Source organism: Cervus canadensis, chromosome 11 (genome assembly GCF_019320065.1).
Source record: "Cervus canadensis isolate Bull #8, Minnesota chromosome 11, ASM1932006v1, whole genome shotgun sequence".
Classification (NCBI taxonomy): domain Eukaryota; kingdom Metazoa; phylum Chordata; class Mammalia; order Artiodactyla; family Cervidae; genus Cervus; species Cervus canadensis.
Window position 1 is genome coordinate 25,853,931 of NC_057396.1, and position 24,815 is coordinate 25,878,745.

The window sequence follows — 24,815 nt, forward strand, 5'->3', positions numbered from 1 at the left end:
CAGCTTCAGTCTTAAGTCTGCTCTGCAAGTGACCGGCTATCTTAGTAGGAACCGAGACCATGAGGTAGTCTCTCAGTCTCTTGCCCCACAGCCCCTGCAGACTTAGCAGCCTTAATTTCCACTTGACCTCCTTTCCCTGTTGCAGTAGCAGAGGGTTGATTCCCCTCTTGTCTAAAGCCAATTAGACAAGATAAAATCCTCCCAGCCTTGGGGCCCATCCACTCAGGTCTGCTTGAAGGACTCTTGCCTACCTATCAGCCAAGACAGCCTTCCCCTCTCCACTAACTCTTCCCCACCTGCATTTAACCCTGATTTTATTTCATTTCTCCCATCTTAAGAAGAAAATCATCCATTCTCCTTCATACCTGGGCCAATGCCTTTTCTTTCCTTCAAGCCCAAGTTCCCTGAATTCATAACCTTGTGTGACAGTGCATTCCTCCCTTCCGCTGACTCATCCACACCCTGGAATCAGGCTCCTTCCTCCTCTCCCACCTGGCCCCCCCTTCTCCTGTGCTGGGCTCACAGGGATCACCAATGTCCTTTGTAAGGACTGATCCTTAACTTAGTGATGGCCACTCAGTTCTTAGCATTCCTTGCCACCTTGACCTCAGAGACATCACTTGATCTTGCCCTTGGGCCTACCCTCATGACACCCTTTATGGCCTCCCCTTCCACCAAACAGCCCCTGAGTGTCAGAGCCCAGGATTCTCTAAATGAGCCCACCTTTGCCATGATTTGAACACACTACTTGAACTACTCCTAAGTTCTAGACTTTTTTTTACAACTACCTGCTATTATCCTGGAGGCACATTGAACATTTTTATAAGTGCATTTATATTCTCCCCATGCCCAGAGCTCCCCTCTGCCCCCTTTCAGGACAAAATTATCTCTAAAAACCTGATCATCTGCAGGGGGATCTTAGAAGCCATCCTTGGCACCATCTTCTCCTAGGCTCCCCCAAATCAAGCTCTGTATATTCTATCCCCTTGATTGTCTCAACCCTTGCTCTCCATTCCCTTCCTGCCTTCTTCTGTTGCCTGGGCAACCACATCAGCCCTGCCATACTCACTCTCTCCTGTCTTGCCTTCCCCAATTCAACCCTCTCTCTCCCCTGTCTCTCCCAAGTCTTCCAATGGTTCCCCAAAGCCTACAAAATACAGGTTGAACCTTCTGGCATGGCCTACAAGCCCCGCAGGATTGGGGCCCCACCTACACTGCCTGCAGACCTCCCTCCCCATCTCCAGCACACTACTGGGGCTTCAGCCACAGTTGAACCTCCTACAGTTACCTGAACCCCTATCCTCTCATGGGCTGCTTTGTGATCCCCAGAACACACTTCACTTTCTCCTGGGCTCCCAACTTCCCTGTGGGGGAGCTCATGAACAGAGTGATATTCTTTTCCAAGCCTGGCCTGTAAAAATCCCCACACACCATCTTCATTCTCTCCTTCCCCATCCATGGGAAAGGCTCCAAGGACCCAGAGAAGGACAAAGCCACAACGTAAGATGTCACACCTCTGAGCAAGATGTGGAAAGAGCCTAGACAGGAGATCCACAAGTGAGAAGCAAACTTGCATCATGTTATAAGTTTTCTGTTTGAATTATAAGAGACGATAAGCTCCCTGAGAGTATGCTTTGTATTTAGTCCAGTTTAGTAACACCAGCTTCTAACAGAGCATCTAGTTCAGAATAGTTCATCTAGTCTGTGTGCCTGCCAGCAGCTCAGATTAAGAACCCTTAAATTTATGTGTGTGGTGGGGAGGGGCTTCCCTGGTGGCTCAGTGGTAAAGAATCCACCTGCCAATGTGGGTTCAATCCCTGGGTTGGAAAGATCTGCTGGAGAAGGAAATGGCAACCATTCCGGTATTCTTGCCTGGGAAATCCCATGGATGGAGGAGCCTGGAGGACTAAAGTCCATGGGGTTGCAAAAGAGTCAGACACAATTTAGTGACTAAACAACAACAATTTATGTGTATTTTTGTCCTAGCTGAGTCAGTATGGCCCTCACAGGGTGACCCTATGTCAGGCTTACCCAGGACAGTCCCAGTTCCTAATTTGGTTTTGACACATTCATTTATCTATCAATTATGACAGTTGAGTGTGGAAAGGAAATAGGAATAAAACAGCAATGTTGGGAACCTACCCAGGCCTTGGGACTGATCCCTACATGGGGAACTGCTAGTTCAAGGCATAGCATTCCAAGAGTGTTATAAACTCAGATGTGGACCAGGAAACTTCAATATCTAACAGGTCTCTAGCTGATGAGAAGGTGGCAGGAGGTCCCAGGCAACAAGCAGGAGCTGAAGACGGGTGAGCACATGGATCTAGGTGATGAGTCCATTCAGGATGGGCGCACAGAGGAGTTACTATTGCTGAGGATGAAGAAAACACAGATGTCAAGGACATCTGCTGACACTGAGGACCTCATAGACCTCTGCCTTGCTGGGATCCTTGATTGAGGAAGCAGAGTCTTTTAACAAGATCTCTTGAGGACTTAGTGTTTGAAACCCTTTGAGATGCAGTCTTAGGTGAATCCATTTAAGAGAGGGTTATGGAAGGGAAATGTGGAATGATAGAATCCACAAATACAAGCACACACACACATTCCCAATTCCTTCCCAGCCTGCCTTATGCCCAGCAGCTGGAAAGGAGGCTTGAGTGCTTGGTTAAACTATGTTCAAATAACTTAAGATGGACAATATGAAATGCACATGGGTAGTCATTTCTGGGATGTAAGCCTAAACTTCCTCCCTCCCCCATCCCCACCCCACACCCATCCTCCCATCCCTCCAGACAGCATGACCCACCAAGCATGGCTCATTGTGCCCATATACATCAGTGAGTCGTTTTGTGCTTTCTCTCTTTTTTAGTTTTTTTTTTTAATGTGGACTATTTTTAAATTTTTATTTATTATTTATTTTTGGCTGTGCTCCATCTTCCTTGCTTCACTGGCTTTTCTCTAGCTGTGGTGAGCAGGGGCTACTCTCTAGCCATGGTGCGCAGGCTTCTTGTTGCAATGGCTTCTCTTGTAGAGCGCAGGTTCTAGCGCACATGGGCATCAGGCGTTTCCGCACATGGGCTCAGTAGTTGTGCTCCTGGGCTCTAGAGCCCAGGCGCAGCAGTTGTGGTGCGCAGGCTTAGCTGCTTCACGGCGTGTGGGATCTTCCCAGATCAGGGGTTGAACCCATGTCGCCTGCATTGGCAGGGGGATTCTTTACCACTGAGCTACCAGGGAAGCCCTGTGCTTTTCCTCTTTAAGGCTGGCCTTGTAATTTGAAACAGATTTCACCTGGATACACATGTTAACCTGGGGTGGAGGGACCTGGGTAAGGGAATGTGATGGCATTGAGTGGTACCAGAATCACTGCCAAGGTCATCAGTACAGGGAAGGCCGTGGTAACGATTCCAGTATTAGAGGGCCATCTTTGCACCTTCTTCGGGAAGGAGAAGTTCTATCAGCACTGATACAACCTGAATGCCTATGAATACACCAGACATTCCTAGACTTCTTACACCCAGCATCTCACCAAGGCAGGGGACGTTTCAGACACAAGGAGACTGAGGCTCAGCTGGCAAGTAATAAAACTGGACCCCAACTTCCAATTAGCCAAAAATAGAAACCCCAAACTGTTTCTATTAAACATAATTTTTATTTCATCCAAGGCAAAACTAAATAAAATTCTACAAAGCAAAACGTGTTGTCAAGGCAAGACAGTCAGTCAGCTCACATTCATTCTGTGCTTGAACACGAGTAAGTGCTTGGTGTGTGCACATCTGCGCCTCCCAGAGGCACCCGCAGATCTGAGGCCCCCCCAAGGCCCGTTTGTGCTGCATTGTTTGGATCTATAGTTATACAGGAAATTGACTGAGTATTGTTGTTATCCAAGCCAGAGGGATAAACCATGCATAATAAGATAGTCGAAAGCACTGCGTATCAGGTGGGAGGTGGGAGGGTAGGGACTCCCTGGGACACAGTAGTCAAGCAAGCTGTAGGATTTCCCCCAGAGAAGTCCCCTCTCCTAGCACCCCCTCCCCGCCACACTCTGACGGCAGCTGTGACAGTGAGATGGCATCATGGTGTTACGGGGCCCAGGAGCACAGCTGGTCTCTCCCTCTGTCTCTTCTCCTTTCTCAGACTCCAGGTGCCCCAACAGGTAGAGTTCAGGCCAGGAAAGATGGCTCTGAAATGCACAGAATCTCCCCCATCTCAGGCACACTCAGCCTTTATACACACCTCCACACATCCCCACGCCCCTGCACGGCCCACCCACCCCACAGCCATGCATTTCCACACGCTCAGTCCACACAGACACACCCTCAGCTGCTCCCATCTCAGGAGCTCACTCTTATGCCCTTCCCTTTGCATCCAGCTGTGGGCAGCCAGCCAGATGTGAAAGTCTGAGCTCCACCAGCTGTCTTCCCAGACCTCTCCAGGCTCATTCTGGCTGCCTTCTGCACAGTTCCTACACCAGGAGAATCCCAGCGCCTGGAATGCTCAGGTCCTACTTGGGGGTCAAGAAAGGGGAAGTGAGAAAGCCTTTGTTTGTGGTCTCCTGACTTTAGTGTCAGTGAAACTGCATATGTCCTGGGCTCCCAAGTTCAACATTGTGAATGCTCTCTCTAACCCGCACACCCTGAAAACACCCTCACCAGCCCCTGAAGATCACTCTCAGAGACCTGCATGTGCTGAGGGTCTGCTTGGGAAGATGGCTTTGCCCACACATCTTCCACTGCAAATTCATGCCAGAGTTTCTCCATGGGTATAATCAGCCTTGGGGCAGGACAGTCTTTGTTGTGGGGACTGAGTTGAACATTCTTAGCCCTCACACTCATTAAATGCCAGTAGCCATGAGCCCTCAGGCCTTGGAGCAACCAAAAGTGTCCCTCTCTAGAGTTCCAATCACCTCTATGGAAAACTACCAAACAAAAGCCATGGACAAGAAGCTTTAAGTATCAGAGTCAAGATTTCTAACATTATAAAGGCTAAAATAATTCTAAGGGGGAGGGGTGGGAAGATAGAGACAGAAAAGAGAGTGAGAATGTGTGTATATGTGTGTGTGAGTGTGTGCACTATAGGGATAGGACACAGAGGACAGGATGGACTTGGAACACTCCCTCTAATTATGATACCTGAACTCCTAGATCCCTTTCCAAGCCAAAAAGACTTTTTTTAAACCAAAACTTGCCAAGTCTTACAGTCCTGTGAAGTAGGTATTATTACACCCATTTTGCAGATAAGGAAAGTTGAGCCCAGAGAAGGTACATGATCTGCCTATGAGTCAGCAGCAGACCCACAAGTAGAGAGGATGATGCTCTCCCTCTCCCATACTCTGTATGCCTTGGTTTCTTCTCAGGAAAGTCAGAGGAGCCCAAGACACTCTGCCTGTCCAAATGCTGAAGCTGGGAAAGGAAAAGAAAGCGGTTCTGCATGAAGCAAACTGAAGAAGTTTCCCGAATAACTGGTGGCTCTGGCCTGTCTGCTCCTAAAGACAGGAAAGCCTGAACCTGAGCCTAGGATGGGAGAAGGAAGACACAGGGACAGAGGCAGATCTGCGTGGGCCCTTGCTGGGATGTTCACCCTGATTGTTGGCAGGGAGAGTCCTGAGGCAGTCCCCACACACTTTGGAAAAGGGGCTACTCCCCTCTCATTCCTCCCTGGGCCCCAAAGGAGGGAGTGTCAGAAATTTAATGAGAGATCGAGGTGGGTGGGAGCAGACGGTGGATTCCTCCATGATCACAGCCCCGTCCATCCCCCACTTCATCAACCCACAGGGCCAACACCGCGACATAGCAGGGCCCTGGGAGCACTTGACAGAGGCCTCCAAGACTCAGCCGCTGGCCCGGGGCGTTAGCTCCCCGGTCTCTTGCCTGACTCTGAGTGTGGGCGGCTGGGGATCCCTCACCAGGGCCCCACCAGAGTTGGCTGTTCCACGTGGGCTGAAGGAGGGGGCAGAGGACGTTATGAGCCAGGACTCGGGAGCTAAGGCACAATCTAGCCCCACACACAAGGGGTGTGCAAACCAGTGCACGGAAAAGCAGAGGAAAACTGGGGGCACTCTCTACCTGCCCCTCCCCGACCCCAGGCTGCGGATGGAGGGGACAGATGAGCAGGAAGCAGCCAGCAAACCCAAGAGCCCTCTCATCCAAAGCAAGAGGGTCCCTGAGGCGAAGGCAAGCCTTGACCCTGGGATGGAGGTGAACAACCCTGGGCGGGGAGAAGCGAGAGGAACACAGGAGGGAGCAGCTCCTCAAGTAAGACGGCGCCACCTGCTGCTTCGGAGGAAGAGCAGCAGGGCGGAGCCGGTTGGGAGTTCCCACAAGAGGCCTCGGTCCTGCCAGGCCAAGGAGAAGGGGCAGCCAGCGTTGGTGGGCGTTCTGCCGCCAAGAGGCCCACCTCTGCAGCCCTGATGCCCCAAACAGAAATTCTAGGAAAGGAATAAGTGGCGCCCAGTGCTCTGGGACTGAGGGACCCCTTCATGAGTCCTCGGAACCCAGAAATTAGAAAAGCAGACCAAAAAAAAAAAAGAAAGAAAGAAAAGCAGACCAAGTGGGCTAGGACCCCCTTAGACAAAGAGGCAGCCCTAACTGGGAGTCTTCAGAGACTCCGAGCAGCATGGGGGTGGGGGTGGGGGGAACCAAGGCAGGCAGGCACCCAGGGGTCGGGGTAGGGGGAGGGACACGGGAACCAGGTGTCCATCGAAGCGTGTCCCTGCAGGATCCTTCCAGCGGCCCCCACCCCCAGAGCCTGTAGAGAGTCCTCCGGCCACTCCCACCATAAAAGGCTTAGTCCTCCATACTCAGGGTCCAACTACTGGGGCAGCCCTCGCCGACCCCCCAAGTCTCTCACAAAGAGACATCAGGAGGAAAACCAAGGTGCTCCTCATCTAGGGAGGGGGGGCTGAAGACCATCTACCCCGGTGTCGGGGAACAGGGCATCCACACCGCCCCAGCCCTTCCTTTTCTTTCCAGAACCTTCCGCAGGTTCCTTTCCCCGGCCAGCCCTTGTCCCTGGGGAGCCCTGGTGGGAGGTAGGGGGTGAGGCAGGCGGGACAGGACCCCAGTTTCTCCCCGCCCCGGGAAGACTACAGTTTGAGCCAAGCAGCAGATGTTCTCAGGCACATGGGGTCACGGACACGGCTCAAGCATCGGTTTCATCACAGGAAAGTGAGGCTCCCGGCAGCTGCTTGGCCCCAAGCAGGGCTCACACTTTTGTTGGTGCTTTCTCTTCCGCCTTGGAGCCGGGCAACCCATTCTCGGTATTATCATTCCCTGAGGAACTCACGAGGCACTCCTTCCTGAGAGGGAGAAAGGAGAGAGGGGAGGCGGTGGTGAGAAGAAGAGCCAAGGGATGGGTAAAATTGTGTGGGAGGCGGAGCCGTGGCCCCCGGTTCCAGCCCTGGAGCCTCTCCCTGGCCTTCTGTAGTGCCACTGTAGCCAGAGGCCAGGTCTCCCACCCTCTGCCTCCATTTCTTTGTCTAAAAAATGGCTGCAATGGCCCCTTCTTCATGGGATTGCTGGGAGGAGGCAGGGAGCACTTGGAACAATGCCTGAGCCACAGGAAATACTCAGTAAGGCTAGCATCACCAGGTCATCTCAACATGGCAGAAGGCAAGGGTACCAGTCACTCCTCCCAGGGGTCAGTAGTGAGGGGAGGCCAAACCAGGGTAGATGTCAGGCTGTGCCAAGCCAGGGGAAGGGTCCAGGCCAGCAGGCAGTATGCCCAGGGCAAATAGCTCCTCACCCAGGGCCCTGTAGTCCCTTCCTTCTAAAGCTCACTGCAGGCCGTTCCTCCTAAAGCTCACTGTGACTAGGTATAGAAAAATGAGATGGAAGGGGCAGGCAGGTGTGGGCAGAGGGTGGGGGGATGAGCAGAAGGAAGGAAAGATGGTTAGATGGGAATACCCTGGGAACACCCCCCAGAATGTCACCACCCCGGCCACCCTGTGCTGGGCACGTTCCAGTTTAAGTACAACACCCCCCAACAGCAGTGGCCAGGCCGCACAGGTTCTCCAGAGAAGACCTGACTGCTACATCACTCCCACCTTTCAGCTCATGAAAACTTCCAAGTCTTTTTCATGGCTTCTGTCACTAAACTACATCTTAGCCTCACCCTGGGCTTGTGTAGCTGAGTTTGAGGCCTTCAGGAAAGACTTAACATTTCATCTTCATCAATTTCATTTTGCAGGATTTAGTCTATACCTCCAGCCTATCCTCCTAAATCCGGAAAAGGGAACTCTCCTACACTGTTGGTGGGCATGTAAATTGGTGCAGCCACTATGCAAAACAGTTTGGAGGTTTCCTTTTTTAAAACTAAAAATAGAGTTGCCATATGATCCAACAATCCCACTCTTGGGCATATATCCAGAGAAAACTCTAATTCAAAAAGATACATGCACCCCAAAGGTCACAGCAGCACCATTTACAACAGCCAAGACATGGAAACAATCTAAATGTCCATCCATAGACAAATGAATAAAGAAGATGTGGTACATGTGTACAATGAAATATTACTCAGGCATAAAAATAATGAAATAATGCCATTTGCAGCAACATGGATGGACATAGAGATTATCATACTAAGTGAAGTAGATCAGACAGAGAAACAAGCACCATCTGATATCACTTAGATGTGGAATCTAAAGTATGGTTGAAATGAACTTCTTTACAAAGCATAAACAGAAAATCACAGAGATAGAAAAAAACTTATAGTTACCAAAGGGGGAGGGATAAATTTGGATAAATTATGGATTAACAGATACAAACTACTATATATAAAACAGATAAACCACAATGCCTTACTGTATAGCACAGGGAACTATATTCAATATCTTATAATAAACCACAAGGGAAAATAATCTGAAAAAGAATAAATATGTAGGTATGTACAACTGAATCACTTTGCTGTGATGCCAGCAAACCAACACAACACTAAATCAACTATACTTCAATTTAAAAAAAAAAAAAGATCCTCCCAGATCCCAATTTTGTTCTCCATCCAACACAGTTGCTAGGTTTCTGGAAATTTGATAAGTGTATCATTCCTGTTATGGTCATGTCCAACTCTTTTTGACCCCGTGGACTGTAGCCCACCAGGCTGCTCTGTCCATGGGATTTCCCAGACAAGAATACTGGAGTGGGTTGCCATTTCCTTCTCCACGGGATCTTATCAACCCAGGGATCAAACCTGTGTCTCATGCATTGACAGGTGGATTCTTTCCCCCTGAGCCACCAGAGAAGCCCATGTCATGCTTAGTGTAGTTTAAATCAGTAATAACAATGAACAAACAGAGCCCTATGACATACCACTAGAGACGTCTATTCAGATGGGTCTATCATCTATCTATCTACCTACCTATCTCTAAACCTAAGGAATAGTCAGTCTAGCCAATTGCTATCCACCTAACCATCTATATTTCTTTCCAAAGACCCTGCTGGCTACCAGGCACTGTGTCAGACTAGAAAGGTGTCCAACTGACAAGGTGCCTGCTCTCCAAAAACCTGCAGTCTTCCAGGGAATGTGCTATTAAACAAGTAACTGCAGTACAATGCAGTAAATGAGAGGATGGGGGTGGGGCATACCAGGGAGGGACTCAACCTAGGAGGGCTCCTTCTAGGGTCAGGGAAGGCCCTTTGGAAGCGTCGTTTAAGCTGAGACCAAGAAAGATGAGCAGGAAAAGAGGGAGGAGACATTCTAGGCAGAGGAAACACCCTCACATGTGAAAGCCCAGAACTGATCAGAAGATGCTGCCCCACACCTCTCTTCTTCTTTACTGTTATGCAGGCCTACCTCGCTGCTCAGAGGACCCTCTCAGGCTTCCTCCTGGCCTGTCTCCCACCTCTAGCCTCTGCCTACCCATTCCCTGTGCCCACCAACGCCAGACCCTTTCTTCCAGGTCCTCTGATGGAACCAGGCCCTGAAAGCCCTCCCCAGCTCCCCTGTGGTCAGAGAAAAGCCAATCTCAGCCTCAAGGGTCCTCAAGGGTCTGTAGGTGGGTTACAAAACCCACCCTCCCTTTGTAGGTTTCTCCCCTTCCTCCTGACCCCACCCCTACTCTCTCAACAACAGCAACCACAAATGCCTATTCTCCACAACATTCTCGCTTCCCAAGCTGTCTGTCTTTGCTCTCAGCGGTTCCCCCTCCAGAACAACCTTCTCTTTACTCATATCCATCTTGCAAGGCTGACCACAAATGTCACTTTGGGCAGAAATCCTTCACTATTATTCCACCCTCTCCTGAACCCCCTCAACATTCCCTCACACCTCTCTGAGTGTGGGCATGCATGCTCACTTCAGTCATGTCCAACTCTGTGCAACCCTATGGACTGCAGCCAGCCAGCCTCCTCTGTCCATGGGATTCTCCAGGCAAGAATCCTAGAGTGGGTTAGGCCAGCCCTAATTCCTCTACCTCCTGTTACACTGATTTCTGCACATGTCTTCTTTACTTAGGGGCAGAATCTCATTCCTTCTAGAATTTCCTGCAGTGCCTGGCACAGTACTTTGCACACAGCATCTCAAAAAGAGCCACCGAATGAAAGAATGACTTACTGAACTCTAGATCCCACCCCGCTGTGAATCAGTAGGGCACAGCGGCAATAGTTGAAGTTTTGAAGCAAACAAGTCAGACTTCAAATCCCAGCTCTATCACTTATTAGCTGTGTGACCCTGGGCAAGTCACTTAACCACTCTGAGCCTCACTTTGCTCAACTTCAAAATAAAATCATACATGGTTTACTTTTTTAAATGCCTGATGGAGTATCTAACACATGGTGAGGCATGTGATGAATGACAGGAAGTGCTATTACATGTAGCATCCTCCTGATCCAACTGTGTACTAGCACGAAAATGTTAGCCTGCCCTGTTTTCAGTGAACTCATGGTGGCTCCCAAGGATGACTGCTTTCTTTCCCAAGTGCTTTTAAACCATATGTTGAATAATGTGTTCTCCAAATTTTCTCACCAGCAATAGTAAGACTGATTATTAAAAACACAATTTGGTCCCAATCCATGCTCCAGGCCCCTCTCAAGATCTCTGAAATCCTCCCAGCCTCTAGCCATGATGCTAGATAGCCCAAGAGTTCATCATCACAACCAGTCCTCCCAGCTCTCCCTCCTCTATGCCAATCCCTAAAATTCTCTCCCTGCCTTCAGCTGCCTTCCTTTCTGACCAGAAAAGGCATTTCTGCCCTTTTCAGCCTAATTTCTTCTCAACAAAACAGCATGAAGCCAACCCCAACAGATCTTCTCCTTCTATCTTCTGCTTCTCCCTTGCTTCTCCTACTTACTTTCACCCTCTCTGCTTCAATGGCAGGCCTGCCTCATCCTGTCTTTCTTGCCAAGAACACAACTTTCAAATGCCTTTGTTCTGCTCTGGGTTTTGTAGCTGTGGTTTTTCAATTGTGGAACCTGCCAGCTCTGGCAATTCTGAGTGTAGGCTGCACCCTTTGTACCTCCCGATCTTTCTTCTCATTCCTCTTACAGATATCTGTCTTTACACCTGAATTTTTCCAAGGGCTTCCTGGGTAGTCATATCAGTCTTTTTAGACTGTTTTTCTCTCCTTCATTTGAATTTTCAGAATTTCACAATAAAAGACTCCCATCACCCTAGAAGGATCTTCCCATTTTAGAGTTTCTGTATGCAGAATCTCATATTTCCCCTGATCTAAAAAAAAGGCATTTTAAAGCCTTTGGTAGGACTTTAGATTGAGGTGGTACAAATAACGGGATGGGCAAGAAGACAGGGGAATGAGGAAGAGCAGACGAGTTGTATATATGTTCTCAGTGAAGTCAGTGTATTCATAAACATGTCCTGAGCGGATGGGGAGAAAGGAGTGAGATGAAGAATAAGGCTGAAAGATGAGAGGAGTAGGGCAAGGATAAAAAAGAGAGTAGAAGAATTAGGAAGAGAGGAGGGATTAGGAAATAGATGGAAGGATGAAGGCAGGTGGGGCTATATGATGGTGGATGAGAGGATGCTGGGAACACCCATGAGATGAGAATGGGTGGTAGGCTGGTGGGAAGGCAGGAGTCAACTTACTTCTTCTCCTGAGTCTTCTTGATGATGAAGGCAATGAACTTCTTAACCAGCAGGATGAAGATGAGGAGCCCAATGACCCCGCCCACGACACCCAGGATGATGAGGGTCACGGTGTTGTCCACTTCTTCCACTTCATGGTCAGAGAAGGGAAAGAAGAGGGGTGGAGAAGGAGAGCAGGAGTCACCTGGAGCACCATGGCAGCCCAACAGCTCCCCAGCCTCCAACCTGGGCCTCTGGGACACGCCCACCCCAGCAGGAAGCAGGAGAGGCTAGACTATGGCATCCATCAGGCTAAGACATAACAGGAAGTCGTCCCTCTCCCCCTGTGCTCCACATATACGCCCTCCCGCAGACACCCACACAAGTTCTGAAATAACTCAGACTTGGGGACCACAGCATCCAGGTTTGATTTGACCCTCAAGCATGAAACTTTCATTGCCTCCTTCTAGGTTTCCTTTTACCCATGCAGAAAAAAAAAATTGAGAATCTCCCTGCAATATCTCTTATGTGGCCAGAAGACACAGGAGCCGGATAACCTGGATTTCAACAACAGGATGTCCACAGTCACTAACGAGCTGGTAACCTACAGCTGGTCACTTAACCCTTCTAGCCTCAGTTTCCTCATCTGAAAACTGAACTCCCGACTTCCTAAACCTGCTCCACCCACAATCTCCTCCATCTCTGCTGAGAAAACACCATCCTTTGAGTGGCTCTGGCCAAAATCCCTGGAGTCATCCTTGACTCCTCTCTTTTTCTCAAACCCCTATATCCAACCCACCTGAGAATCCTAATGGCCCTAACTCCAAAAAATTACAGAATCACGAGCATCTTCTCTGCAGGAATCCCACATCATCCAGGAGAGCAGTGGAGCCCAGGAAAACAAGAAATGCAACACAATCAGGATGCCTAAGCAAGTTTCCTTCCTTTTTCTCAACTTCCATGCCTCGCTAGCCTTCCAGGCTCCCCTCTCCATGATGCCCACCCAGTCTTAACTCTTTCAGCCCCTTCTCTAAAACGTCCAGTGTCGGGGTCATGGGATACCCTCATCACGTGTTTCCTCATTGTCTAATTGTTCCACTATTGTTGGATTGGAATCCCCTCAACCGGGACTTAAGCTCCAGAGGGGAGAGACCATTCTTATCAATCCCTACTGGAACTTCCCTGGTGGTCCAGTGGCTAAGACTCCAAGCTCCCAATGAAGAGGGCCCTGGTTCGATCCCTAGTCAGGGAACTAGATCCCACATGTGGCAACTAAGAGCCCACATGCCTCAACTAATTCCTGGCTCAGCCAAATAAATAGATAAATATTTTTTTTAATCTCTGTTGCCTTGGCTTTGCATGCTTTGCCCCATTTCAGTTATGTGTTTACTTGTCTTCTGTCCTACCCTGACCTGTCAGTTCTTTGAGAAAGGACACTGTGTATCATTCATAGCACTTTTTGGTCCTACATGGCATTCAATCAGCTGTTGCTAACAGAATACACAAGAGTAGTAATAATCAACACATAAGGAGAACTTCACAACACACTTCCTTGTAGCTTCTGGAACTCTCACAGCAACCCTAAGAGAAGGCAGATCTTCATACAAGGAAAACAAGGCTCAGAGGGCCTCAGTGTATATCATAAGCTATTCAGTGACAGAGAATGAGTATTCACACTAAGTTATTTGAGTTTCCAGATGTAACTCCAGTTGCCCTTGAAAGCATAAAGTGAAAGAAAACACCAATATGGGCCATTTCACCATTACCCTGAGTTGGGTACCCACCCCCACCCGTCCTTCCAATTGCACTGCCCTTGTCCCAGACCCAATGCATACATTTATCAACAACTTGGAGGAAGATGGTGGCCTGGTGCTGAAAATCATTCTCTTTGGGGTTCTTCACATGGCAGGTGTATTTGCCCGTGTCGCTGAACTCCAGGTTCTTCAGCGAAATGGAAATATTGTTCATTTTCTCCTTCGTGGAACCCTGCAGAGTGATGCGGTCATCATCTTTCGATTTCACCTTGGGGTCCGACTTCTCATTCTTCACAGTCCCATCTATGAGCTGTGTGGGAAGATGGGAGCAAGGAGGTAGCCAAGAAAAAAATCTGAGTCCTTTCTAGAGTCATTACATCACTCCAGCCCACTCCTTGGGCACCTCCCTGCCCAGGCCAGGAAAAGCCCTTCCCCTTGGCTTCCCGCACTTATCTATAGCTCTGTCTGTCTAACCTGGATTTTACTTGCTTCAGGCTAAACCCAATTTCTGTTACTAAGGTCTCCCTAGAATGTAGCATGACTTTTACTGCTTTCTTCATAAAAACCTTTTAATATCACATAAATGCCTGTTAATACCACACTCGCTTCCCTCTGTCATTCCTTCCAGCTTTTGCTGACACCTCGTCCCCTATCTGCCTGAATTCTGACCCTCCATCAAGATGTGGATCAATCCCACAGGGCAGGGCGTCGGCACCCTCTGAGTTCACTGTTTAATTACATCTAGAGTTGGTCTCTTGTGACTTCCAGTCCCCTACTAGGTTGCAGAGTACTCAAAAAACACTTGCTGGGATTTCCTTGGTGGTCCGGTGGCTGAGACTCCACACTCCCAATGCAGGGTGGCCTGGGTTCAATCCCTGGTCAGGGAACTAGATTCCACATGCCACAACTAAAGATCCTGCTGGCCACAACTAAGATCTGGTGCAGTCAAATACATAAAGAAACATTTAAAAAAAACACCTGCTGACTCTCCATCCCCACCCCCAGCCAAAGCCCTGGACCCTTCTCTTCTCCAGCATCCCCTTCTATCCTTCCAAGGCCCACTCCCCAGCCATTCTCCTATTTGAACTCTTCTCATTCCCCCTCTCCAAGTCTTCCAAACGTCTTGTCTCTTCTGCTTTTTTAATTAAATTATTAATGTTTACACAAGCTAACCAAGTTTCAGGTATTTCATCAGACCAGACAGAGGACTCTAGACAGGAATTCCAACAGACCCCAAATTCTGGCAACAAAAATCTAAGCATCCTTCCCACATAGATCCGTCTAGACAGGCTCTGGAAAGAATACTTGGAGAGAGACTTCCCTAGTGGTCCAGTGGTTAAGAATCTGCCTGCCAATGCAGGGGCCACGGGTTCGATCCTTGGTCCGGGAAGATCCCACATGCCATGGGGCAACTAACCCCATGCGCCACAACTACTGAACCCACGTGCCCCACAGCCCCTGCTCCACAACCAGAGAAGCCACTGCAGTGAGAAGCCTGTGCACCGCAACTAGAAGGTAGCCTCCACTAGCTGCAACAAAAGAAAACATCAAAGACCCAGTGCAGCCAAAATAAATAAATTCATTTATTTTTAAAATAAATAAAAGGTGAGGGTGACAGAAGGGGCATCAAAAGGTCCCTGGGGACCATCATCGAGGGGTCAGTCCAGAAAGGACCATAGCCTGGGGTGGGAGGCAGGGGTGAGGGGACAAACCTGGGAGGAGGATCTGAGCTGTCCCATCCCTTCTCCGTCTACTTACGATCTTGTATGTATCACTGCTGTTGTAGGACCACCAGAAGTGTAGGTTCTCGAAGCCAAAGCAGCTAGAGAAGGTGCAGGGTAGCAGGATCTCCGTGCCGTTGACAGCGTAGATGGTGGTGGCCTTTCCCACAGACACCTCCAATGACAGGGACACCGGCAGCAGGAAGAGACCTGTGTGAGGGGCACCACCTTCCTGAGTAAAACCCCACCGGCACCTCCAGGCTGCAGCCCTGGAAGGGACCTCTACGGTGGAGTGGAGTGGCACGGTCAGGCAGGGAGTCTCTTTTGCCCTCCGTGTCAATATTAGGAAGATGGTTCTCTTTACTTTAACCGACTCTGCCTGGACCACCTCCGTGATTCATTCTCCCTCTTGGCCTGAGCCGGATGGATTTCTGAGCCTGTTAGTAGCCCTTGTGACACTCTAAGTGACCACCAGGGGTCACCCCAACCCAGGAAAACCAGGTCCCGGCCTCGGTGCCGCGAGCCCGCGCCCCCTAACCAGCTGATGTGGTCCCTGCAGCCCCCAAGTGCAGAACCTGCGCCTCCTGTTGGCGCTGGGAATCTCCCCAAGGACTGTGCGCCACCCCATCGTGATATTTTCGGGATTTGGCGGGGCGGGGGTGTTGGGAGACTGAGTGGGTCTCCTGAGGTGGCTAAAAGGAAAACGGCAGACACAGGACCCGGCTCCTCCGCCACGCATCACGCACCCTGGCAGCTCCCACCTGCCCCAAGGGGCCGAGAGGCAGGGGGCTGCCTCCCGCTGGACCTTGCTCCACCACCGACAGGGACCTCGAGAAGAAAAGAGAGACAAGGCGGACCGGGAGGGCATCCCTCAGGGTGGGGTGGAACGGGCATGTCTTGGCATCAGTCAGCAGCCACGAAATCAGAGGGAATAAAGCAATAACCGCAGAGAAAGTGAGGGCGGAAGACACTTTATGGAGGCTGACTCAGGGCAACAGGATGCTGGCAAGACGGTGGCTGGAGTGGGCACTGCACCCATGGTCCCCTCCGGACCCAGAGTAGCCCCCCGACTGCCTGCAGCCCCACTGCAGCCTCTCATCCTGGGAACATCCCCACCCCCACCCCCCTTCTTTCCCACACCTTCCAGTCCACTGCCATCGCTGCCAGTGGAAATTCATCGCTGTGAATTTCCACTCATGGCCTCTGGGCACTGCCTTGTGAGTTCGTGAGTTCTTGTAAGAGAACCTGGCCCTCCAGTCCTACAGAGTCCTTGAGGAAACCCCGCTGTACCTCAAGGTCATGAGGAGGTGGGGCGTCAGAATTAGAGACTAGCTGTCCTTGCCCCTAAATGAACCAGGGTCACCCTGGGTGAGGACTCAGAGTCCTTCTCAGGTTCCCAGTGATGCTGAGAATAATGACCTTTTCCTGAGCGGAGATGCTGGCTAAGGCTGCGTGTGAGTAATCTCATAGCATCGTCACCTCTCACCTGGAAAGACGGTCTTATTAATCACATTTTACAGGTGGGAAAAATAAGGATCAGAAGAGCAAAGTGCCTTGTCCCTTGGCCAAAGTCCTACAACTTAAAGAGGTAGTTGAAATGTGAACTGGAGTGTGACTCCAGGGCTAGTGGGCAGTTGAGCAGACACTTGCCTGCACCACCTCCTATGCCAAAGTTTCCCTGGCACCTCTTCCCAGACTGTAGCTTCTCTCAACTACTTGGACCGTCAGCCTGGCGTTCCCACAGTGTCAGAGCTAAAGGACCCAGGTGGTTTCAGGTTAGAGACACCAAGTTGCCACTGCCTGATTTTAGAGATGGGACAACCAAGACCCAAAATGGGAGGAGACTTGGCTGAACTAATTGGGTTTAGTGGCTGAGCCACTTGACAACCCCTCTCAGGCCAGTCAGCTCACAGCTCTGCAGGCAATTCCCAGAACTGTTCTTGTTCCCAAGACAGGTAGGGTCAGTCTTTGTTTTAAAGTTTCCAACCTTGCTCCCATCCTCATTCTCAAGGAAGGACCTCTTTTATCAAGCTTAATGTCCTCATCGTATCGATATATCATAAACCAGTTTCCTCTTGGTTTGAACACATGAGGTAAGTATGCCTAGCACCACATGGGCAATGCTTTTTAACTTAGAAGGAGGAGACCTCCCCGGCAGTCCAGGGGTTAAGACTCTGCACTTCCACTGCAGGGGGGCTCAGGTTCAATCCCTGGTTGAGGAACTAAGATCTCACCTGCCATGTGGTGCAGCCATAAATAAGTAAGAGGAGTTCCATGGAGAGCTGGAAGGCCAACTCTGCTCTTAGGACTCCCTCAGCTTCTTCATGTCCCTCTTCACTTCTGAAGGCAAAGTGGACTGCTCTTAACACAAAGCTCAGAAATGACAGCCCATAGTCCAGGATCCCCTGCCACTGTCAACAACTGCTGGTGTGTGCTCAGCATTTACTACGTGATGGCTACATATAACCCCCACACCCACACCCTGAGTGGTGTACTGTAATAGCTCCATATTACAGACATGGCAACTGAACATAGACAGGTTTGGTAACTTGCCTAAGGTCAGCAGAGGGGCTTTCCACATGGTGCTAGTGGTAAAGAACCCATCTGCCAATGCAGATGTAAGACACATGGGTTCAGGTTCAATCCCTGGGTCAGGAAGATCCCCTTGAGGAGGGCAAGGCAACCCACTCCAGTATTCTTGCCTGGAGAATCCCATGGACAGAGGAGCCTGGCAGGCCATAGTCCATAGCGTGGCACAGAGTCGGACACGACTGAAGCCACTTAGCACACACACACACAAAGGTCAACAAGAGACATTTCTAGCATCCCAAAGCAAGAAAGCCCTACCTTACATCCTAAAACAGCAGATTTTGCCCACCAGAGTTCCAATTAGTGCTGAGGGGTCATTTCAACTAGCCTTCAATCTTTGATCAGCTCCTCTGTGCCAGGAGTTGTTCTAGAGCAGTGGCTTTCACAAAGGGTCAGAATCAACTGGAGGGCCCTTACAGCTCGCTCTGCCAGCCCCACCCCAGCAGTTTCAGATCCAGCACCTAGAGTGGAGCCTGAAAATTTGCATTTCTAAGAGGTTCCCAGAAAATGCTGCAATCAGAGATGACACTTTGGGCCCCACTGTGCTAGAGGATTTCTACCTATTAACTTCAACTCTGATTAGAATGCCAAAAGATGGGTATCATTTTTCTCGTTGTACAGATGATTCAGTTGAGGCTCAGAGAGATTAAGTCACTTGCCCAGGGTCACATAATAAATGGTGGATCTGGAATTGAGCACTGACTGTAAAATAGGATGGGCATTTTACAGGCACTGTCTCATATAATCCTCATGATAATCCTAATGAGGTAGTTATTATTTTTATCCCCAACATGCAAAATGAAGAAACAGGCTCAGAGAGATTAACTTGCTCAAGGCCACACAACTGGTGAGTGGAATAAGCAGAGTACAGACTGAGCTCTGCTTTCCACCACCCTGTGATGGTGCCTCTCCAAGAGAACAATGCTGTCAGGGCCAGCCCTCCTTAAAGCTCCTGGCTTTCTTTTCATTTCTCCCCTCCCTCACCACCTTGCCCCAGAGATCTATGGACAGGAGCTGTCTGCATGAGATTACGCCCTCCTGCCTAAAAGATGGCCTTCAATTTTGGTTTTGTTTGTTTTGGGGTTTTTTTGCCACACTGCATGGCATGCGGGATCTTGGTTCCCTAACTAGGGATTGAACCCACACCCCCCGCAGTAGAAGCAAGGAGTTTTGCTTGCTTCTGGACTGCCTGGGAAGTCCCAAGAAGACAACCTTCTGATGGGAGACCTCAGTTTTGCCTCTCACTACCCCCCACCACCTCCAAAGAATAGAGTGCAGTGTGGTGATGGGGAAGCACTCAGCAGAAGGAGCTTCCTGATGCCTACAGTGCTCCCTCTGAGCCTGAGCACATGTTCCGAGGAGCACCAGCCTCTAGTGTCCAGGATCCTGGGGGAGATGGGGGATCCAAATCAGGGGCCAAACGCCTCCCCCTCAACCTCAACCGGAATAGACTATCCAAGAAACATCAGAAGTGAAATCTTTTTGACCGTTTTAAAAGCAAAAACAAACCAAAAAAATAAACAGTCCAGGACAGAGGAGAAAAGTACTTCTCTAAGGTCTGACTCGTGACGGTGCGCATTTCCGCCTGATTAGTGTGCGCCTGTGTGGATGACTTAATTCTAATGTCACAGGACTCCCAGAGTGAAGCATCGCCATTCCCACCGTAGCCTGGAAGGGACAGAGGGAAGGCAGAGATGTTTCCACGGTGAAGTTCAGAGTACTGCCTGAATGAAAGCATCAGAGATGGGGAGCAAGCCTGGCTTCTCCACTGCACCCCCTCCAGCAGGCAGAAGTCTTGTCGGCCGTGTCTGGGAGGCTCGTGCAGGGGGAAAACCCAGAGGCCTGGCTCCTGTGCCTTCTTCCCTGTGAGCCTGGGCTGTGGGCAGAGAAGGGGGCAGGGTCAGATCTAGATCCACTAGAGGACTCAGAGAGGTACTTCAGCAGGATGACCAAACCAGGATGGATATGTCAGCAGGCACATGGCAGACCCCACCTGGCCGGCTGACCTTGAGAAAATCGGAAGTGCTAAATCCTCAAACCAGGGATGCCTGTCTTTCCTACCTTCTAAGCTTGGTATAAAGCTAAAAACACATGAGCTTATAAAACATGAGAAGGGCTTCAATGAGTTCATCCCTCTGGCCTGGGCTCTGCCGGTAGAGGAGCATAGTGTTTAAAAGGAGGCAGGTGGACAGGGCTGGCCTAGGTCTGGATGAAACCAAGTCACTCCAGTTAAGGACCAGTGTCAGCCAACAAGATCTCCAAGCCATTCATGCACTGTTTTATACTTTCACCCTGTACTACTTTCTGGAGGTAATTATTTCCATGTGGTTACTTCCTCGGATAAAGAAGGACTTTCTTTGTCCCAAACTAAACTCTTTAGAATTTCTAGTGATCTTGTGTGCGTTTCAGATTGGGGGTCCCTCTCCAGCTTCGTGGGATGGGTGGGAACAAGTCCTCTGATCCATGATCCTGTGGAATTCAATCCTAAACCTTGTCTTTGCTCACTGAAAGTCCCTAACTACTGAACCATTCTCAGAACAGCCATTTTCTTGGCTGTTTTCTGATCGGCCCCCTCCCATCTCATGCGATTATGTCTAAGGATTGACTCAGGCCTCCCATTTAAAGTAAAAACTTTACTTTAAGGCAAATGTTATAAAGGCAAATCTTATCATTAAATACACCAAGGGGGATCTCATGGCTACCATCAGACATTCCAAGGCAAATGCCAAGGCAGTAATCTTCTGCCACCTTTTCCCATATCCGGGTACAGTGGCACCCAACTTAGGGCGAGAGGAGGAAAGAGGGCCAGCATGGAGCACACTCTAAGTTTAGCTCCCCAGGCTTGCCTGGCAAGGCAGGCGGAATCGAGGCTGACTTTAATAGGGAAGCTGAAACACTCTGGCCCCAGGGGAGTCAGGTTCAAAGTAAGAGCTGGGAGGGAGAAAGTGGGCCGAGGCCAGCAGGACAAGACCCCTCCTGGGGTGCAGGCCCTGGGGGCTGTGGGAGGCAGGGCTGAGCCAGGCAAGGCCCCTGGGCCCAGAGACAGAGGAAAGATTTCAGCTCCCTCTCCCTAGGCAACCTGCCGGCTTCCTGCGCACCCCCAGGAGCTTTGCAGGGATAGAAACATTCCCCTGAGACAGCGCTGGATGCTCAACAAAACCAGCTTTGCAAACAATTCCAAGTGGTGTGCCCACCCTCCTCTTGCAGGCCATGGAATGGGTGTGGCTTCTGCAGAGATCCTTACACCCTCAGCAGTGGGGCAAGGTGGGAGACTCTGTGCCTGAGGTCTACCTAGCATGCTGGTCCCACCCGCCACAGCAGCCAAAATGACTTGGAACCCCACAAGCCTGCATGTCCAAAATAAGAATGAATCCCCAGTTCCAGATTCCAAACCTGGGGTCTTTCTCCTCTTCCCTGCTTTCCCATCCTCTTTGCCATGAACCGCTTACTTACCCTTTCCTTTTCCTTTCTCTGAGTGGGACTAAGCACCCTCTGCTTAATTGCCTTCTCATTAAACAAGTCCTTAATAAATACATACCCAGGGAAAGAGGGTTGGGCAACAGAGCACCCTCACAAGTGATAATTACACAGAGATCACAGCAATTAAGCAAATCAGGCAATAAGGAAGGAGTGGGTAGGACAGATATATTACCAGTTACAAGCTTAGGAAGGGACTGACACCTTTTTATCCTCAATTGCAATACTGCCGTCTTGAAAACCGTGTCTCAATTTAAGAAAGGAGCGTCTGGTCAGATTATCAAAAATCAGTTTCGTCTCGGCCTAGGAGATTGAATTTGATGGTGGGAGAGGAAGCTGGAGGGGTAGAGGACTCCTGGGAGCTTATGGCTCTGTACCCAGTTTCCATAGTTGTGAGAACAACAGCTCTGGGCCCCCAAGCCTCTATCCTTCCACACCCAGGCTCCCGAGCTCACTGCTTCTTCAGTCCATCAGCACGACCCCTGCTGACCTTCCCCTTCAGCAGACTTTGGTTAACTGAGAGGCAAGTTGGTGTGACAAAGCCCCAGAGACCTGGATTCTGGCCCACCTGGCCATCAACTGGCTACACACCAGTGAGCAAGTCACCTTCTCTCTCTGGACCGTGGTTTCTTCATCCTGAGGGGAGCTCTGTGCTGTGGCTTCCAAAGCTCCTGCCAGCTCTGATGCTCTACCTGGCTGTCCAGTCATCTCTGCATCTCCCCTCCTGGACCAAGAGCAAGGACGGCGTCTTCGTGCCAAGCTCAAAGCAATGCCACTGGGAGGTCTTATCTGTGGCTGCCTGGGCAAGGTCCAGGGAGGGACTCAGGTTGTATTCCCTCAGCAGACCAGAGGAGAAATGGCAGAGCAGCTGGGGCCAGTTCCAGGGTCTGCTGGTCTCCCCCTACGAATCACTCTGCACTCTCCTGGGCACCCAGAGGGTAGCTCAGGGAATCTTCCAAACCTGTTCCGATGGGCATCTGTCCCTCCCTAATCTCTCAGCTCAAAGAGTGCTTAGAGGAGGTGGGGGTTTCCACCTGGAGAAAAGTACCAAGAATCTGTGCCTGAAATCCCAACACACACACACACGTGGCATATGGTGGGGTTCCCCACAGAAGACAGGTTCTATGAATACTCTGGCACTCGCATTCCACCAGCCAACCAGGCAGTAGGAGAAAGGGAAGCCAGAGGTGCTGGTAAGCAGGCTAGTTTAATGGCAGTGTGAGTTGGAATTCCCCAGTGACCCATTCCCCTTGCCATGCCCACAGTGATCAGAGATGGGATGAGGGGGAGCAGAGGGCCTCTGTGCCCTGTCCATGAAGAGAAGCCTCAGGCCTCGCAGAGACCCACTTCTTAGGGTCACCGTGGAATCAGCACACCTGTGCCTAAGCTACAAGAGAGAACACCAGCTGTAGGGATGTAACAAAAGCGGTGGCTCCTGAGTGAAGGACATACCTTATCCCCGCTTCACCACCAGGTGCTAACATGACAGGTCAGCACACGGTTTACATTGGCAGGAGCAGTAGCGGCCACCCTTAAAGACTTCTGTCTTCCTGTTTTCAGCCCAAATGCTTACATCGTGTGCCCAACCCGATGGGGGGAGCTGCCAAAAGCCAAATCTGACAAATACAAACAGGAAGAGGTGCAGGTGCCAGAGATGGAATCGGCTTACACTGAAATCCAGCTTTGACTTCTGAGAGGCTACATACTGGACTACTAAATATCATTCCCGAATCTCTAGGAGTTTGATGCTCAAAGGTATCATGCATAAAATAGACACTAATCATCTGTTCCTTCTGTGTTCTCCGGATGTGCCTCCTTAGTCTTCATACTCATCCCAAAAATAAAGAGCCAAGAGCAGGTTAAACAGGTCCTACCGCCCAATCCCATGGACTCTTTACCTAAGAAGAGACACAGGATCCTTCCTAAAAGGGGGAATTTCTTGGCAGTCCAGTGGTTCAGATTTGGTGCTTTCACTGCCGAGTGCATCGGTTCAATCCCTAGTCGGAGAACTAAGATTCCCACAAGTCTTGAGCCATAAATAAATTTTAAAGGAGGGCTTGAACGATCCTCCAAGTCCCTCCAACCCCATCCAGTCTGCAGAGAAGGCAATGGGCACTAGAGGAAGTAGACAGAAGAGGAGCCAAACAGAAAAGGGACAGGAGGAAGGGGAGCTCCCCCACCTTGAACTGGTGCACGCCAGTGCCGGGGAAACAAGCATCCAAGTTGCAAGGAGCTCTGGGCTGGAGTAGAAACCAGCATCCCAACAGCCACACGTGCAACCCACCGGGCATCTCCTACACCCGATCCCAGACACGTTCCCCCAGCCGGCTTAAACCTCTGCGGCCCCGAGCTCCAGCTCTGGAAGCTGAAAGCACTAGAGACAGCAAAGAACTAATCGCCGGGCTGGCGGGCGGGATGGGGCGGAGGACGGTGCAAGGTCCCCTCGGCAGCTCAGCAGTCCAAACTGCGTCCTGGAAGAAGCGGGAGCCACTCACTGGGGGCCCCGCTCCAAAGCCCACCCTGTCCAAGGTGCTGTTCTTCTAAGTGTCCCCTCCCTGGGGGGGGGGGGGGTGGCGGGTTGGGGGGAAGAGGTAGAAGAAACCAAGCGGGGGCTGCCTTACCCAAAAGCCCAATGCTCAGCCATCTCGCCCGGGCTGCGCCTTGGTCGCGAGCCCCGGGCATCGTTCTGTTCTCTCCGGAGCGCCCCCGGGGCGCGGGGACAGGATACAGGGCACACCCGCGCTCGCAGCCCGCGGTCTGCAGTGGGGCCGGAGGCTGCCGGGGAGCTCTACGCCGCCGGGCAGGGCTCGGGAAAGTTAGCGCGGGGAGCGCGAGGAGGGGGAGGTAGGGAGGGAGAGGAGGAGCCGGCTGCGGGAGCGGCCACCGGGGGCGCGGGGAGAAGGAGGAGCCCGAGGCAGAGGGACGCGAGCAGGGCCAGCAGGACCGCCGAGCCAGCACCGAGGCGACCGACGCTGCGCCTCTGCTCTGGAAGCGCTCCAGCCGCAGGAGGGGCGGTGGCCGCCGCGGAGCCCGGGGCGCCCCCGCCTCCAGGTCCCGGAGCCCCGGGAGCCGGCCGCACCCCCAGCAACCCCCTCGTGCGCCCCCCCCACACACACACACCCCTGCTTCCTCTCCGGCTCGGGCTGGGCGGCTGCGGCTTGGCACTGCAGGGCCGTCCGCAGCCGCCCGCATCATCCCGTGCGCTGAGCTGCCAATTAGGAGGATAGTTTGGGGAAGAGTCGAGGTGGAGCTTCTCGGGTGT

The 24,815-nt window shown here is 51.0% G+C and overlaps 1 protein-coding gene across 1 annotated transcript; it reads right to left on the minus strand.

Annotated features, from left to right (window-relative positions):
- Positions 1-3,629: 3,629 nt before the first annotated feature.
- On the minus strand, positions 3,630-24,707 carry SCN4B (sodium voltage-gated channel beta subunit 4). Its single transcript, XM_043482507.1, has 5 exons — positions 24,175-24,707; positions 15,525-15,697; positions 13,848-14,076; positions 12,034-12,163; positions 3,630-7,294 (listed from the first exon to the last, which is right to left on the minus strand). Exons 1-5 carry the CDS (start codon positions 24,233-24,235, stop codon positions 7,201-7,203), a joined length of 687 nt encoding a protein of 228 aa, XP_043338442.1. The 5' UTR covers positions 24,236-24,707; the 3' UTR covers positions 3,630-7,200.
- Between the last annotated feature and the right edge of the window lie 108 nt (positions 24,708-24,815).

Coding starts and splice junctions, on each gene's coding strand:
- SCN4B (XM_043482507.1), bottom strand. CDS start 24,235: ATGCCCGGGGCTCGCGACCAAGGCGCAGCCCGGGCGAGATGGCTGAGC. Junction 14,077..15,524: donor GCAGTGATACATACAAGATC/GTAAGTAGACGG, acceptor CTTCCCACACAG/CTCATAGATGGGACTGTGAA. Junction 7,295..12,033: donor AAGAAGACTCAGGAGAAGAA/GTAAGTTGACTC, acceptor TCTCCCTCTCAG/GAAGGAGTGCCTCGTGAGTT.